The sequence below is a fragment of the Delphinapterus leucas genome, chromosome 14, assembly GCF_059928025.1.
Source record: "Delphinapterus leucas isolate spDelLeu-1000000601 "Yukka" chromosome 14, BTC_Dleu_Yukka2, whole genome shotgun sequence".
Lineage (NCBI taxonomy): Eukaryota > Metazoa > Chordata > Mammalia > Artiodactyla > Monodontidae > Delphinapterus > Delphinapterus leucas.
Genome location: NC_143142.1, coordinates 61,808,931 through 61,826,204, shown reverse-complemented (window position 1 = coordinate 61,826,204; position 17,274 = coordinate 61,808,931). Strand labels below are relative to the sequence as shown.

General features: G+C 46.2%; 1 protein-coding gene across 1 annotated transcript in view; it reads right to left on the bottom strand.

Moving 5' to 3' along the window:
* Window positions 1-17,274, bottom strand: part of SLC14A2 (solute carrier family 14 member 2) — a 56,357-nt gene that overhangs the window by 21,506 nt on the left and 17,577 nt on the right. Inside the window, exons 5-9 of the mRNA XM_022561811.2 lie at window positions 15,881-16,073; window positions 11,841-11,988; window positions 10,427-10,561; window positions 8,844-8,893; window positions 8,174-8,348 (exon numbers count right to left, since the gene is read on the bottom strand). Coding sequence (XP_022417519.1) covers window positions 8,174-8,348; window positions 8,844-8,893; window positions 10,427-10,561; window positions 11,841-11,988; window positions 15,881-16,073 — 701 coding nt within the window. The remainder of the gene's footprint in view (window positions 1-8,173; window positions 8,349-8,843; window positions 8,894-10,426; window positions 10,562-11,840; window positions 11,989-15,880; window positions 16,074-17,274) is intronic.

Below are 17,274 nucleotides of genomic sequence, written 5' to 3'. Positions count from 1 at the left end.
ACTATTTAAGAGCCCTTCCAGCTTCAAGCTTCCAGGATCTGAACTCTCTCTCTGGAGTTCTTAATAAGGTCCCCCACCCCAGGATTGCCCTCCTGCAGCTCAGCAGAAGAAAGGAATGGAAAAAGATTGGCCTACCTTTTTTCTCTTCCTTTGAAAAGTCAGATAGATGGTCCTGTTGGCTAGGGCTCTATCTGATTCATTTCTCTCCCCCAGGACCTCTTACCTGAGCTCTTTTTGATTTTCTGCACAGGGCTGGAGGAATCTAGACCACCGGGATTTAGGAAGAAGCTCCTTTCCAATTGGGCGGCGTCTCTGGTCCTCAACTCAGGCGCTGGACTTCTCCCTAAAGCCGAACCCCTTCAGTTCCCAGGGCCCACAGCTCATCCTCTTACTGGCTTTCTGTAAATTCCCTTTGTGTTTCCTAACCCTATGCCTTGTGCACGCCTTCCACTTGAGGAAGGGTACCATGGAGGAAGAGGGAGAGGAAAGACAACGTTCTTCCTGCAGCTTGCTCACTCTCCAACCTTCCTAAACTCCCTGAGGAAGACTGGTTTGGCTACCATGGTTCCTCCAAACTGGTTTGATCAGGCAGGTTTCCTTTAAAGGGCCAGAGCCTGGACTGCCTGATAATAGCTTCCCTGTCCTCCCTCAAGCATCACCTCCCAGTTACTCCTCTCCTTAGAATTCTTGCTCCAGTATTTGCCTTTAAAGCAATTACCTAAGTGTTGTCTCCTCAGGGTGCCAATTTGCCTTCCCACCTCAATGAACTCCCTTAACTCCCCCCACCACAGGCAGGGCACAGGCTGGGGAACAGTATTGCCATCAGCGTCTTGATGGATATTTCTGCACAGCCTAATACTAGATGCTGTCTTTCTGGTTTTGTGGAAATTTTTGGACCTTTCCTCCTTCTGACTTCTGCTGACTGGGTCCTGGGGTCTGTCTCAGAGCAAGAAGGGCATGACCTAACCCCCGCATCCAGAAAGGACTCTGAGCTCTATATATTAGGGAAGCGGCCCTCCCAAGTCCCATGAGGCCTTTGGGGAGGCGGGGCTCTTGTGGGCTGGAGTCTGGGGATGAGGCCCAATCCAAACATGTTTTGTTTGGCTTTGTGAGTATGATGGGTCAAGCATCAACTGTATACCCACCCCCACCCCTGCACATGTATACCCCCAACCCCCCTCAGTGACAGGGTGTGAGGTGGCTACCCAAGTTCAGAAACAGAACCTCACACTGAGGATATTAGCTACACCTGAGTAGACAAACTCCCCACTGACGTCAAAGGCCCCCTTCTCACCAGGCCAGGTGTTTTGGAACTGCAGAGGAGGGGTCCTGATCACGGAGGGCCTCATGAAGAAGGAAAGCAAACAAAAGAGTGAGGGAGGAGCCCTGGAGGGACCCACATTCCAGGGAGGGGTGGGGAACTGACAAGAGGTCAGCTTCCTGCACAGGGGGCCTTCTTTTGGTGTTGCAAGTTCAAGGCCCATGGCTGTCTGCTGAGGACACGTTCCTTGTCCCCCCAGCTGGCTGGTCTCTTGGCTCAGCTCTGGAGGCCCATCTCTTGACCTCTTACTCTAGCCTCTCCTTGAAGGCTCCTGAACTTCCTGTGGTGTGTTCACTCCAGCCCTTAAGCATCTAAAAGTGACGGGGAGATGCTACCCACGTACAACGTGTAACCAGTTTGAAAAGACAAGAAATGATCACCCGGGAGGGAGGAGCCATCCAGGAAATTCTCACACGTTCCATGAGCCAAATGGAGCTGTGTACTCAGAAGTGTGGTGAGTATCTGTCACGCACCCTAGATTGGGGAGGGGCAGTCGAGTGCTCCTGGAAAGCAGAAGACTGAGGTGGACTCTTGTCCCCTGAGGGTCTTACCAGAGGCCACAGCTCAGATTCTGCAGTATCCCCAAGATAATCTATGCATACAGATTATCTCCTGGAGGGCTTGGTCATCAGAATTTACTTCAGAACTAAGTCTTCTTCATAATGCTCATGGCTTCAACTCTGCATTTCCAACTTCGTAGGGGGGAGGAGCCTGCATTGACCTCCAGGAGCCAAACTTGGGGAGGTCAGATTCCTCCAGGGGAAAAGCCTAGAGTTCCTGTGGAATAAATGAAAGCCGAGCTAGAAGTTCCCCGGAGAGTTACTTCCTTTACTTCATTCTGTTCCAGCAGCCTGTGCAGCTGTAGGAGGGGCTGGCAACTCCTAGTTATCAGTTCACAGAGAATAAGGACTTATTTAGCAATGCCCCCTGCCTCCCTCCTTGGGGCCTTGGAATTCTAGTTCCATTAGGGACAGAAGTGCTCTCTATGGATTCTTCTATCTTCTCTGAATGGCAAGAGGCAGGGAAGCCCAGGCAAGTTGAAAAATCTCACATTAAAAAGTGAATACCTTTTAAAGTTGTCAGGTGAGACTGTGGGTTATTGGGTGGAAATCATACCCACACTGAAACTGCCAGCTCCTAGCTGGTTTTAGGTAATAGTTGTCCCCAGGCCCTCACAGACTTTATGACCTGCGGAGACAAAGCTCAGACTCATACAGGAAGCACAAACAAACTGGGGCACACAGGTTTGATGTAGCCACAGAAGTAGGCCAGGAAGATTAAGTTTTTTGATGGGCAGATCTTAGAGGGTTGACCAGAAGAAGGATCCCTGGAGAGGGGAGAGTGATGAAGAGGAGAAAATCAAGGACAAGGCAAAGTTGAGTGATGCTGGCCCCTCAGTTTGCATTCACACAAGCAGCCATGTTGAGCATTTTGGTAGACTGACCAAATGGCTAACTAGTCAAGCTCTAGGAAAAGCTATAATGGCAGCAATGGTATACTTTTGATATATTTATCTCCATGTTCTTACCTTTTTGCCACCTTAATGATACCTCCTCCTTATTCTTCTGTAGGAACTCAGGGCTATAGAATCACTGAAACTTGGAGCTGGAAGAGAGGCTGCAGTTGTCAGCTGGTCTACATCCACCCAAAGCAAGCATCTCCAACAGGTCCCCAGCCCTGTTCCTGAGCTCAGGGTCTCACAGGACAACCATTTTCCAGGCAACTTCCACTGTGAAAAAGCACCCCTCTCCACTGATTCAACATCTGCTTGCTTAGCACTCCCATGTAGTGGTCCGTATTCCATGCTCTGAAGTATTGTTGAGTAAACTGACTTCTTCTTCCACATGTGTTACCTCATACTACGGACAGTCATGGCCCCAGACGTTTCTTCTCCAAGCCGAATACGACAGTTTCATCATCATTCCTGATGAAACAAAGGGGCCTCCTGACCTCATTCACCCAGCCCGGCCCCATGTCAGCATGCCCTCCCTTGCCAAAGATGCTCTCAGAATGTGCTACCCATTTTTTCCTTTGTACTCTCCCCTCCTTTTTCATCCAACCTATTCTCAGAAGTGACTCCTTCAAACTAAGATGCAAGTGATTGATCATGCTTACTGTGTTACCTTCCCAGGACTGTTTACATTTTAACAGGTTCAAAGACTTGAACTGAAGGGATGGCTGGGAATGTTTGGGCAGCAGATAATGGCAAGATAGAGGACAAGAGGAGAAGAGGCATAGAAATTTTCCTGAAACCCTTAATATCATGCTTGATACTTTTCCTAAACAGAAGACTAACTCGACAAGATAATTCACTCAAAATCATGAAACTGGTGCTGTGACCTTATGTGGCACAGGTAGTCTGTGGTGACATCCTCACCTTTACTTTAGGTGAGACTAATCACCTGCTCAGGCAAATCCCCATATAGTGAATTCCTTGAAGGCAGGAACTGGTCTGATTCTTTCCTGGTTTGTTGTCAGGGGGGCCTGAGTAACATATTAATAGTTCCCCATACAATATCTTCTGGATGAATGAGTGAATGAAGTCAGAAAAACAGTTAAAAGAAAATGATAAAGTTAAAAGGAAATGATAAAGTTTAAAATAAAGGGATAAGAATACACCAGAAAAAAAAAAAAAAAGAAAATACCAGAAAGAAAATAAGTATGGCAACATAAATGTCAGCTGAGATGGAATTTGGTTAAAGGCACTAATGAGTATAAAAATGGGTACTTTGTAATAGTAAAAGATAAAATTTAAGAAGAAACAATGACAGTCATAGTCCATAGGCACCAAACAATGTAGCTGCTAAATATATGAGACAAATATTTCAGAAATATAAAGAGAGTTTAATAAAACTATACAATTATAGTTGAATTTTAATAAACACTTCAGAATTAAGATTCATAGACAAAAAATAAATAAGTGCATAGAAGAGTTGAATGATGCAATTAATAAATGAATTTAATATGTATTTCCTTCAAATCAAAAATCTGCATTTTGTATGTCCAAAATCAATTAAATACTTGGCCACACAGAAAAATGCATAACATTTTAAAATAGAGATTGAACAGACCATATTCTTTGCTCATAATCCAATAAAACTAGATATAAGAAGTTAAAAAATATCAAAAAGTTTAAAGTGCTAGAAATTAAAAAACACATTCTTAAATAATCCTTGCATCAAAGAGAAATAAAAAGTAAAGTTATGAACTGTTTAAAACTGATGAAAGTAGAATACTTTATTCCAAACCCTACAGTACACAGCTAAAGCTGTACTCAGAGGGAAATTAATAGCCTTAAAATGTCTTTGTTGTTAAAAGAGAAAGATCTAAAATAAAGGAACTTTATATGAATTTTAAAACGTTAGGAAGAAAACCATTTAAATAAACCACGAGAAAATGGGAAAAAGACATAGAAAAAAAATGAGTAGAAAAGGACAAATAAATTCTAAACTTTCTTTGAAACAAACCAATAAAATGGATGAAGCCCTCACAAGCCTGATTAAGCAAAAGAGAGTAAAATTACATAAGATTAGAAATGAAAAAGGAGACAAAGCAACAGATAACAGGAGAGATAGAAATTATCATGAGAATATTATGAGTAATAGTATGGCAACAAAATTTTACAATTAAAGAAAATGGATTATTCCCTAGCAAACTCCCAAGTTTGACCAAGAAGAAGTAAAAAAATTTATTATGTCAATTATCATAGAAGAGACAGGAGAGATGATTTAAGATTATTTAAAAATACAGCACAAAAATAGAACAAAAAATAGAATTTTTTGTTCTAAAAATAGAACAAAACTATTTCACAGTGATAGTAGAACTCATCAGTGTTGTAGGAGAGAAGATGAAAATGGGAGGGTGAGATGGCCAGGTCAGAGGGAAGAGACAGTGGAGAGAGGGAGAAAGGGGTATGTTGGGGAAAGATAGTTTAAGACAGTGCCTCCTCTAAAGCCCCCTTATCCCCAACCCTACACATACATTCCTACTCTCTTTAATGACTGCTTATTTCTGTTCATCCATAAATACTTATGTTCAACTATCATTTGTATACCCAAGGGCTGCTGCTGGTAGTTTGGGGTGATAGTAGGAAAACAGCTATGATATGCTCCCTGAAGCCCTTCTCCTTCCCTCCTGGGGGCCTGCTCCCAAGCAACCCCATGTTGGTGGTGAGGATCTGTAAGGTTAGGGCTCGTGACATACTCATTCAAGGGGACAGTAGTTGGCGAAGCTCTGGTGAAGGTGGGACAAGATCACTCCAGGGAGCTAGCTCTCAGGTCCCGAAAGGCTATTTGGGCTACTTTAGAGGACATCTGGCCATCTGTCTATGGCCTGTGGGAAGAGTGCCCTGCACTGGGCAGAGTTTTCTTAGAGGGGTGGGGATTTTCACTTCTACCCCACCCTCATCCATACTTGAGAGAGAGAGATGCCGCTTCTGCCCACCAGCCTGGCTTAATGAGAATTGTTCTGCCTCTGGAAGGAGATTGTTTGACCAAATTTGAAAAATTACCATCAATTTTTGGCCTCTTAGCCCCCAAAGATTTTTTTTTTAACATTTTATCCCTCCTGTACAACTCCTCTTGGCCAGAGAATTCAGTGATTAATAATACTTGGCCCCGGCGGTTCTTTCTTACATCACACTAGCAGATAATGTGTTTTTTTATTCGTACATATATAACCTGGCCATCTTGATCACAGTGCGTTATAGAGTTTCTGGGGTCCTGTGGCTTTTCCAGACTTGCTGGACATACTTTTTCCTTTCTCTGAATAACTTAGCTTTTATCCATTTTTTTCCAAATGAGTTTGGCAGCTTGTATTACAGTTAACTTTTAATTCCTGTGGGGGTTAAAGGGGGAACTTGGGAGGGAAAAACAACCCAGATACCAGTGACCAAAGTGGTACCTTGTAAATGACAAACTATGAAGTGGTGTGGGGAGAGAAGGGAGGGGGAGAGATAATCTTGTCCAGTTGAGCTGAAAGCATTTTTCATATCCAAATAGTTTTCCTCTCCTGAAAATCCAATAGAAAGCATGGTTGAAGGACTGTTCCCATCAGATCCAGTGCTTCGGATGGAGATTCTCAAGGGCTTAACAGAGAGAAGAGGGGATTTCCTACGACAATTTGCCCATAATGAATGAATGGGGTTTCTGGTTCTATCTCTTGTTAGAATAGCCAGGGTGGGGATAGGGTGTCTCCCTCCGTTTTGGGTGATTGAGCCCCAGAAGCCTTCATCCTCCATATGGAGGGGATCACTCATCACAGGATGGTGGGACAACCTGGCCTGCATGCTCCCTTATAACCCTGAGATCCCAGAGCCCCCCTCCTCTTCCTGCCTAGAAACCCCTGCACTGAAGGGCCTGAGTTTTCTTCTTCCTCTCGTGGTGGTGCACCTGCTGGCAGAGGGGAAAGAGAGCGAGGGGCCGGAGAGGGTGAGCCTTGGGGTGGTTCCCAGACATGTGTGTGGAAGGAAGTCCCCGTGTAAAACTGCGCCTCTTGGTGCTCATCACTGGGCCTGTCAGTCTCTGAAAGAGCCTCAGGGCAGATTTTCCTGCTTCCAGTCACACTGATCACTGTTCCTTGAGTGCCCTCCATTTCCTAAGAATCTTCACACTATCACCCAGCATGTAAATGCCTTGTGGCTTTATCTGGTGTAAAGGACATGGTGGTGTCCTTTGGGTCTGCCCACTTCCCACCAGCTCCTATAACTGTTATGTGGATCTCCAGCTCCTAAGCATTGTTATATTGATCATCTACATCAGGGACTAGCCGACTATGGCTTGTGGGCCAAATCTAGCTGCTTGCTTAATAAAGTCTTATTGGAACACAGCTACCATCACTCATTTACATGTTGTCTAAGACTGCTTTGCTCTACAATGACAGAGTTGAGTGTTCGTAAGAGACTGTATAGCCCCCAGAGCCAAAAATATTTACTATTTGACACTCTCTGGGAAAAAGTTGACAACCCCTGATCTATATATAAATAAAGATTGAATGTAAGCTAATGCCTATAATTGGGAAGGCAAATTATGAAATTCATGGATAAGTTTTGTTCTTCTCCTCAAGCCTAACCATTTGTTTAAAGTATCATAAATCTCATAAAGCTTCCAACACCCACAAGCAGACAGGAAAATGAAATAAATTTCCCCAGCCTCTCACATACTGAGCTCAGGTACTTTCCTCAACTGAATTCCCTGCTCAAAGTTGCTGGCTTGACCTACACTGAGAAATGCTTATCCTTCATCATGAGTCATATAGGATTCTAACTTACTGATTCCTTCCTGCTACGGAATACCCTCTCGTCCTTTACTTTGACCCCTGAACATTCAAGGCTCCCTATTTAGACACTTTCAGTGCCCTAGCTGTCCCTGTTTTTACTTTAAAACTACCTGTGTGAAATTCCTCTCTTTAATGGAAAGCTGTATGTGCCCATCAGCCTTTAGCTCCGTGCACCGTGGTGCCTGCATCCCCCGAATTTTCACCCACTCAGGAACCACTCAGCAACTTCAGTTTCACAGCATCTATTATTTAGTTAAACATGCCAAGAAGATCATCTCTTAATCACCTTTCCAAAAGACTTAAGCCAATGACATTGAAAACACATCCCTTACTACTAGTGCCAGCAAGCTCCTCACCAACTTCCTCTAACGATGCACAATGGTTAGTTAAGGTGATCTGGGCAGGAAGAGAAAATCAGCACCAGGGAAAGGGAGTTACAGGTGTGTTTGGTTCCACACGGGAACAAAGAGAATCAAAGAAAGTGAGTGCTGGAGCTGATTGACCCAGAGTTGAGATTACAGGGAGCAGACCCAGGTGCAGGCAAAGAGCATTTCTGCCTGTAACTTGGTTAATCACCACTGAGGGACTTCTCTTCTTCACTGCTTTTCACTGTCAGGTAGTAGATGCGGTTGGCCTCTGGGTAGGTGACTTTGCTGAGTGGGAGCTTGTAGATGGCCGGGTTGTTGGTCGTCAGGAGCAGGAAGGTGAGTGCCGAGAGGCAGAAGGGCCAGGTGCCTGGTGGCACACCAACCTGAAATCAAAAACACTGGGATCTGAAAATGTTCCTGGGTTCCGGGGACCTTGGGAGAGAAGGATGCGGTAGGGGTTGAGGATGGGGCATTGGTTTCTGGATTTATCATGTCAGAGTAGTTGGTTTGAATTTGAGGTGTTGGTACCTTTGGGCACAATCAGAATCTTTTAATGATGGAGCTGAAAATCCCCCAGGGGTGATCTCCCATATCCGGCCAAACATGAGTACATCCATCTGTCCATCCATGTTCTCCACTGCTAGCTACAATACTCTCTTTCACACACACACACACACACACACACACACACACACACACACCCTCAGAGGCACATGTATGCTATTGCCAGTCCTTCTCTGCACAGACCCTGGATAAACCTTGACAAGCGTGTTGTATGGAGTGCTAGCTACCAGAACACAATCACAAGACTCCAAATGTCCTGAAGCCCTGGCTGGGGAGGGGCACTTTAGGGTAGTGTCAGGAGACCCCAAACTTACCACTGACATTATGTTGGAGAGGGCTGCTCCCATGTATGCACAGAACAGGGCTGTGGAAAAACAAGGACCATCGGGAGTCAGCTTTCCAGGGTCTGCCCCCAGCCCTCCCCAAGAGCAGGGCTCCGCTCTGGCTCCAGCAGCTTTGGTGTTTGCACCATACCCTGACATCTGGCATGTTTGCCTGACATTATTAGTTATCTTTGCAGGTAGATGTGACCCATATCCCATCAGGCTGTGTGTTCTCTGAGGGTAGAGATTAAAGCTTACATACCCCTTTATCCCCTCCCCACTTCCATGGTGGCCTTGAATAGAGTCAGGGGTCAATAAGCATCTTTCACTAGTCCACACTGACCTTGGTGATGGTCTAGCACAGGCTGATCTGTCTGGGGGTGAGTGGTCAGACTATGTGTGCTCTGGATAAAGTCCCTCCTGTCCAAGATTCTGAGCTGCTGTGATGCTGTTGGACCTTAATCAAGTCCCACCACGGCTGGGCCTTATTGGGTCCCTGAGCCAGGCATGTGGGTTCACCCACAGGATGAGAGTAGTTGGACAGTTAGGGGAGCTCATCCATACCCCTGGTGCCTCTGGACAAGCTCCTTCTACCGCTGTACCTTTGCTCTGTTTCTCTGTCCAGAACACCTTTTCCCTCATCTTTGCCTATCTAAATCCCACCCTGAAAGTGTTGAGATAAACCCCAGCCTCCTCTTGAAGCCTTCCCAGATGGTTCCAGCCACAGGAATCTGCCACTCCTCTGAAGGACAAAGACAGTTACAGTCTGAACCTCAAAATACCTGGTACTTTTGACTTGGTAAATATTTACTGAGCCCACTGTCTCCAAGCCCAGCCTTGGGCTGGATGCTGAGGAGGATACAAGAGACATGGAAGTCATTTACAGTCCCCACACGTAAGTGGGGAAAAAATAGGAAAAGCTCTTCTAGATGATATTCTGTCCTTTAAGAGCATGGTGCTGGGGTGCAGGTGTAATGATCGTGGCCCATTTCTCTTCTCTTCTCTGTTTACTCTATGGAAATCAAGCTTCCTTAGTGCTATGTTCTCATTTTCTGTGACCTCAGTGCTGCCAGGTACATACATCATCTCACTGGATCTTTCCAACCATCTTTTTAGATATCTTAGCCTGAATAATTGTGCAATTATTTCTCCTCTGCTAGACCATGGCTTCATGAGGATGTGGTCACCTCTGTATTCTCCATGCCTAGCCAAGGGCCTAGAACTTAGTGGTGCCTTACAAATAGTGGTTGAATGAAGAGTTATTCAGGGCAGGAGCACTGCCACTAGCACATGAGGAAACGTGTGTGGGATTTCCTTGTGAAATTTATAACACTGTGTACATATAGTAGCAGTAATAGTGGTGGTGACTCCATCTGACAGTGGAGGAGCCTCAAATCCCCCAGCTGTTAGGGACCCTACCATTAAACCCTCTAGTGATAGGACCCCAGCCACAGTCCTTCCATCACTACTGCTCAGTACTGATTAGTGGCCACCATGGATGTCACATAACCAGGGGAGTGGGGAGGGCAAGGAACGGCAGAGTGGCTTGGTTGCCAGCTTTCCCAGATACCCACCGCAGATGAGGGCCAGCAGGTGGGTCTGCCAGGTAAGGGCGTAGAACATGCCACCGATGGCGATGCAGGAGAGGACGCAGTTGTAGCTCCAGAGGCCCAGGTAGATAGTCTTGAAGGGCATGGCCACCGTCAGGGCTGTGGGACAAGGTGTTGCATTTCTGGCTGATTCAGGGTCACAGCACAAAGATCACCCCATGCTGGTGCCAGGTCTCAGGTGGCCTCTCTTCCGTCGTTCCCCCCACACCTGCTACCCCTACTCATCAGAGGAGCCTCTGCAAATAGTGTCTGGTCTTAGGAAACCAAAAATGGGAGGAGAGCAGTGGTTTCCACTGTTTTTCAAAGATTTCACTCAGAGGTATGACTACTTCTATGGTGAGGATAAGCCAAACAGGTGGACTCTAGGCCCTCCCCACTCCTTTGGCCAGAGCAGCTGCATTTTTAGCAAGAAAGATTTCAATTGAAAAAGTTCTGCTTCAACTGGTTGAAAAACATTATGTATATACAGATATAGCTATATCTATATATACAGTTGGAGAAATGAGAAGCAAAAGGGGTAGAATGTGAACAGCAGGTGATCTGGGTAAAGAATTTGTGCGTGCCTCTTGGACTATTTTTATTTTCGTAATTTTTCTTTTTTTTTTTTTTGTGGTACATGAGCCTCTCACTGTTGTGGCCTCTCCCGTTGCAGAGCACAGGCTCTGGACGCGCAGGCTCAGCGGCCATGGCTCACGGGCCCAGCCGCTCCGCGGCATGTGGGATCTTCCCGGACCGGGGCACGAACCCATGTCCCCTGCATCGGCAGGCGGACTCTCAACCACTGCGCCACCAGGGAAGCCCTATTTTCATAATTTTTGATAAGTTTGAAATTCTTTCCAAATAAAACAATTTATTTTTAAAGTTGTGCTTCCAAGAAGTTTCTGAAAAATATTGCGATAAATCAACAGGCTCCTATTCTTAAAGCGCCCGACGTCTATTTCTGACTCTACTGTCTGCAGTTACATATATAAATGTGTATATATACACATATATAGAAATTAAATGACATTTGTCAAATGGCAATTCAATTTCTGAGAAAAGTTTTCCTTTTAGCTTAGTCAAAATTTCGAAGAGCTGGGTCATTTATACCTCTGCTTGGTCTGCTACTGGCCCCCACCCTCACTGGGTTGCCCTCCTCCCACCCCTCAGCTCCCAGGGGCTCAGTTTACAGGCCAACACGTCTCAGTCCCTTTGCATCTCTCCACACATCCTGCTACTGCAATCTGCTCCCTTTGCAGACTCGAGAAATGGAAAAATAATTCTCAAGCCCTGACAGTGTTTAAAAACTCCAGTGAAGATACGTCTAGACAATTTGCTGTGTGCTGGGGAAAAATGACCCCAGGAAAATGATCCCTGCAGAGAGGGGGCCCTGTCCTACCTGCTAACATCCCCACGATTGAGCCAATGGCTGCATGCAAGCAGATGAGTGGCGAGCAGATGAACAGGGCCACCAGGAACACGCCACCTGTCCAGGGATTGTCGCAGCCATACACCTGTCCGACCCCAATGGGGATGGATTGTAGCAGCTGCAAAGTCAACAGAATCCAGGTCACTGGAGCGTGGGCTGATAATGCAAGGACCAGGCCCTAGGGCCAGGAGTGAGCCATTCCTGGGTGGGTAATGGGGTGGAACGGAAGGATGGCTGTGCCCTCCAGTGTGTGGGAGAACATGGGAGGGCACAAACTGGAACAAATAACTCCTCACTCCACCACCTGGCAGGCATCTGAGCATCCCTCATGCAAAGCCGGGCAGGTCCCGCAACACAGAGGCCAGACAGAGGTGCTTCTGAGGGACACATGGCTTTTGCTTTGAGGGGACCAGAGGATACCTCCCTGGACTGCCACTGGGGGTTTCAGGCACTAGGGGATTTCCCCTAGACCTTCTGAAATTCTAGAAATATTCCAGGAATTTTGGAAATATTCTAGGCCATTTTGATGAATGTTTTGACCAAAGGTCAGCCAGCTCTTTGTGGCCAAGCCCAGGCTAGAGCCTCTGAGCTTGACCCCTAGTCTACTGGTGGCTGCCTCACATTCAGTGCTACCTGGGGGATGGTGGGACCCTGGGAAGGAGGGGAAGCCACTTCCCCTGCTCTGGAGGAGCACTTCGCATTGCAGAAAGGTAGCGCGAGGAACATCTGGAGAACAGCATGGAGCCCCAAATCCCTGGGCCTGAGAGTCATTGGGTGGCGCTGGAATTGGAGGTGATTGATTTGGCAGTGATGTCAGATAGCCTTTTTTTGCCCTAGCTGAACCACCCACACCTTGGCAAAAAGTTCTTTGAGGGCAAAAAGGAAAGGAGGGAGATTGACAGGGCAGGGGGAGGACTGGCTTGGGAGGCGAGAGCTCTAGCTTTTTTTTTTTTTGCGGTACGCGGCCTCTTACTGTTGTGGCCTCTCCCATTGCAGAGCACAGGCTCCAGACGCGCAGGCTCAGCGGCCATGGCTCACGGGCAGACTCTCAACCACTGCGCCACCAGGGAAGCCCGAGAGCTCTAGCTTTTAGGGGGCTCTGCAGGAGGTCATTGTGTAACGGCTGGCATGTTGCCTCCTAATCTGGGCTCTGGTGGCCTCCTCCGTAAGATGGGGAGGCTGTCCTAGCCGACTATCTTCCAGCTTTAAGATTCTGCCAACTCCTCTCTCCATTACCAGCTCACATGACCTTTTTGAGGACAGGCCTCCTTTACCTGGGCCCATAATAGGTGTTTAATAAATATGTGTTGGTTAGCTCAGTGGTTTCCAAACTTTGTGTACATTGGAATCACCTAAAGGTCGTTTTAAAAAATGTTGATATCTGGCCCCTCCCCAGACATTCTGTTTTAACTGGTGTGGGGGGTCAGGAGGCATGGCTGGGGCCTCTGGTGACTCTAATGTACAACAGAGCTTGGAGAGCAATGGATTAGCTACAGACAATCTCCTGGAGATGTTGGGAGTGCATTGCATTTCTCCCTTTGATGAAATTTTGTTCTTTTTAACAACTTGACTTAATTCTGGAGTCAGTATGATTTCTTTAGAGAATTTGAGGAGTCCCAGAGAGCTTTTAAACTATGTCCATTCTTGTCTCCGAATGGGTGGCCTTTTAATCACCAAGCACTGTTTGGGCCAGAGTCTATAGACTTCTGCAAGGAATCATAGGGTGGGGGCCCCGTCTTATTTAAAGAAACCCTGAAAACCCTTTGTACCAGTCCAGGGAGCTCAGCTTCAGAGTGGGAACAGGTTGGAAATCTACTCAGTAAATATTCCATGACTTCCCTACATCTGAGGAATGCAGGATGCCGTGGGGAATCCGACTCCCACCTTCCCAACTGGGGACCCAGGTTTAAAGCCCAAGCAGGCAAGAATGAGAAGAATGAGGGGACGAGCTGCTTTGGAGTGAAGCCTGGGTTTAGAATGAAGCTCTGCCGGTTTCCAAATTTCAGCCTGGCAAATGGTGGCCCTGGTCCCTCCAAGCTGTGCTCCGGGCCACAGCCAATACCCTGGTGCGCAGTGCAGTCAGGTGTGCGGTGGAAATTTACTAAGGACAGGCCTCCTATGTACTCCGGATAATCCTTGTGTAACAACAACAAGCTGGTTAAACAAAACAGAAGTCACTCCCCTCATTGTTTTGAAGAGAAAGAGGGAAATGGCATTGATTCTTCAAAACTCAGATCTGGATGTGCAGAAGAAAAGGAGCCAGTGGTCAGAGTAGTGGTGGTGGGGAATTCAGAGGGTGTGCTTGGGCCTCAGGGTATCTGGATTTGGCTCCTACCACTTTGTTTGTTTTGAAGATGAACAAGAGGTACCTCTTCTGTGTGGCTGTCTCCACTCTGGTCCCCTCAGCACAGGACAGTACAGCCTCACCGTGCAGGGTGGGTGGGGGGCTTGGTGGCCCTTTCTCTCTGGCAGTGCCACATGTCCCTGTGGCTGTCACTCAGACTCACCCCTAGGGCTCAGGGATAGCAGGTTGTGCCCCTGAGGCCGTGTGTGTCCAGTCGCCAGATGGCTGATCATTGATGATTCAAAATTAGTTTTGTCCCTGCTCTGACCCCAGCAGTTTTCCATTTGAGAGGGTGGGCTTTTGCTTAAATGCAGGGCTCTGTCTTTTCCATTGTCTTGAATTTAGGCCCTAATCCTGCCTCTGATCCCATTCTAACCTCAGCCTCAGGTAAAGCTTTTAAAAAGACAAAAGCTTGAAAAAGGTTTGGCATTGCTGGCAGCAGTGTTTGCCATGAGGGGCAGGGGAGCCTTTCCTTTTCTGACAGGTTCAGGCTCGGAGTTTGGCTGACGCTGCAGGGCCTGTGCTGTCCACCCCACCTGGTGTCTGCCCGGCACCAGGGCCACCCAGAGGTTTAAGCACATCTAGACAAAGGACTTGGCTGGGGGGGAGGGCTCAGAAATCAGATTTTGTGAACAATATTTGAGGCACTAGCTACAGTTTGACCTCAGGGATCTAACCCTCTCTGTGCCTTGGTTTTCCCGTCTGTGAAAGGGGATGATGATAGAACTTACAGCATTGGGTTATGATGAGGGTTAAATGAGTTAGTAAGCTGAGGGCTTGGAACAGTGTCTGATACATAATAAACTTGCTTTAGTGTAAGCTGTTAGCTATCTCTATATTCATTAACAAAGGCAAAATTTTACGATTCTATATATCTAATCTTATGTTAGGTTTTTATTATATCCCTTGATCTCTGATGTCTAGAGATCAGTAGAATAAATGAATATGTACATGTGCGATAGAATATAAAGCAGGGTTTCTCAACTTTGGAATTGCTGAAATTTTGGGCTGGTTAATTTTTTGCTGTGGGACAGGGGCTGACCTGTGCATTGTGGGATATCTAGCAGCATCCCTCGCCTCTACCCACTAGATGCCAGTGGCACCCTTTCTCCCCAGTCTTGATAATTATAACATTTCTGCAGACATTTGCCTTCCCCAGGAAGGCAAAAATCACTCCTGCTTGAGAACCGCTGATATGGAAAATAAACAAAAATTTAACCCCATCTTCTATTGATAATATCTTTAAAATCTTAATTTTAAACATTATTTTAGTGTGCTGACCCTTCACCCAACTATCTGTTTTATTTAATATTTTCCCCTTAATCCCACCGTTCTGTCTTGTCAACTTAAGCTTTATCTGTGAACTTGTTTATTATCTGTTTCCCTGTGCAGAGTGTAGGCGTCATGAAGGCAGGGATGTTGTTTTGTTCTCCGTGTATTCCCAGTGTCTGATAAAGTGCCCGACACAAATAAGGTCCTCAGTAGGGGTTTACTGAAAGAACGTATGGAGGTGGCAGTGGCCATTTCCTGTCCTCCTCTCTGCTAAGACCCATCACCTGCTGGAGGTGCATCTAGAGAAGATGAGAGCCTGAGTAATCCACAAAGTGGTGAGTGAGACGGTCTGCAGTGGAAACAGGGCCCCACACACCTGCCACTGGTGACTTACCAAAGACATCTCAATATCTGACCAGGTGATGTTTGGCACTGAAGACACAGGCTCCACTAGCGTCGTGGGGAAGAAGAGGTTGTAGTGGCCCGTGGCCGCCAGGTACAGGGTCACTGCCATGTTGAAGGGCAGTGTGAAGACCGGGAGGTCCCACTTGCTGAAGATGGAACTCAAGGCACTAGAAAAGACAGGGCTGGAGATGGAAGGGACAAAGGATTAATCGCTGCACTCATCCTTCAGTCTATACTGTCTAGTCAGCTCTGGTCACTGGACCACTCACTGTCCCCTCTCCTTGGCACAGCCATTCCTGGCTCCCTTGAGACTCGAGTGGTCCATTTACCTGGGACAGGAAGTAAGGTGTTCAATATAAGTCTACATCTTTGGGAAACAAAACTTAAAAGTCTTATAACTTGTTTTCAATAGAAAATGTTATAAAATAATTTATATATTTCCTTGTTTCTTAAACCAAGAAAACTAAACAAAATCTTATCCTTACAAAATGTCATGTATTGCCTTTGGATCATTACAATGTACATCACACTGTATCCTGGGCTGTGATAACATTTAGACTGTATGCTTTAAATAACCTTCTAAGAGGAGGCTGCTACGAATATAGCAATTCAGCTGAAGTACTTGGAATTATGCTAGGAGCCACCATGTGAAAATGAAACCTTCAGTTGACTGTGTCCTCTGTCTTCCTGGTGTCTTCCTTGGGGAGAGAGTGGATTCTGGAGAAAGATGGAGCGAGGTGCAAATCCTAACTCCTACACTTACAGGCTGAGTGAGCTGCATTAGGAAATGAACCTTCCTTAGCCTCAGTTTCCTCTGAAAGGGCCATCCACCTGGCACCCAACACTCTACATCTCCCACAAGCAGTGAGCTGCAGGACAAAACTTGAACTCATGTGATGCAGTTGACTGGCTCACTTTTAATTAAGTACGATGAATCTCAATTGGGCATTTAAGACTGCCTGAAATTCCTACTATACGTCCCTAGCAAATTAACTCTCCAACTTGCTGAGACAACAATTTTGCATTTTCTCCTTTCTCAATTCTTCACTTTCTGCTTCCCTTTAGTTTCAGCTAACCACCTTGCTTTACGCCACTAAGAAAACAGAAATGACAAGATGAGAAATGCTTCATTTTCCCAACCATAAGATTCATACTCCGACTGCTTTGTTCCCACATACTCTTCCTCTCTGCCTTTTTCATATAATGGAAGTGTCCTTGCTCCCTTATCAGGCCAATTCTTTTCCTTGTACTTGGGATCCAGTCTCTCAAAGACTTCATTCTTGCAATTCTCTCCTTTCTCTCCTGCAGCTTCAACCTCTCCTTTTTCTCCAGGTCACTCTCATAAATACATAATGTGTTCTAGTACCTTCTACCTTAAAAATC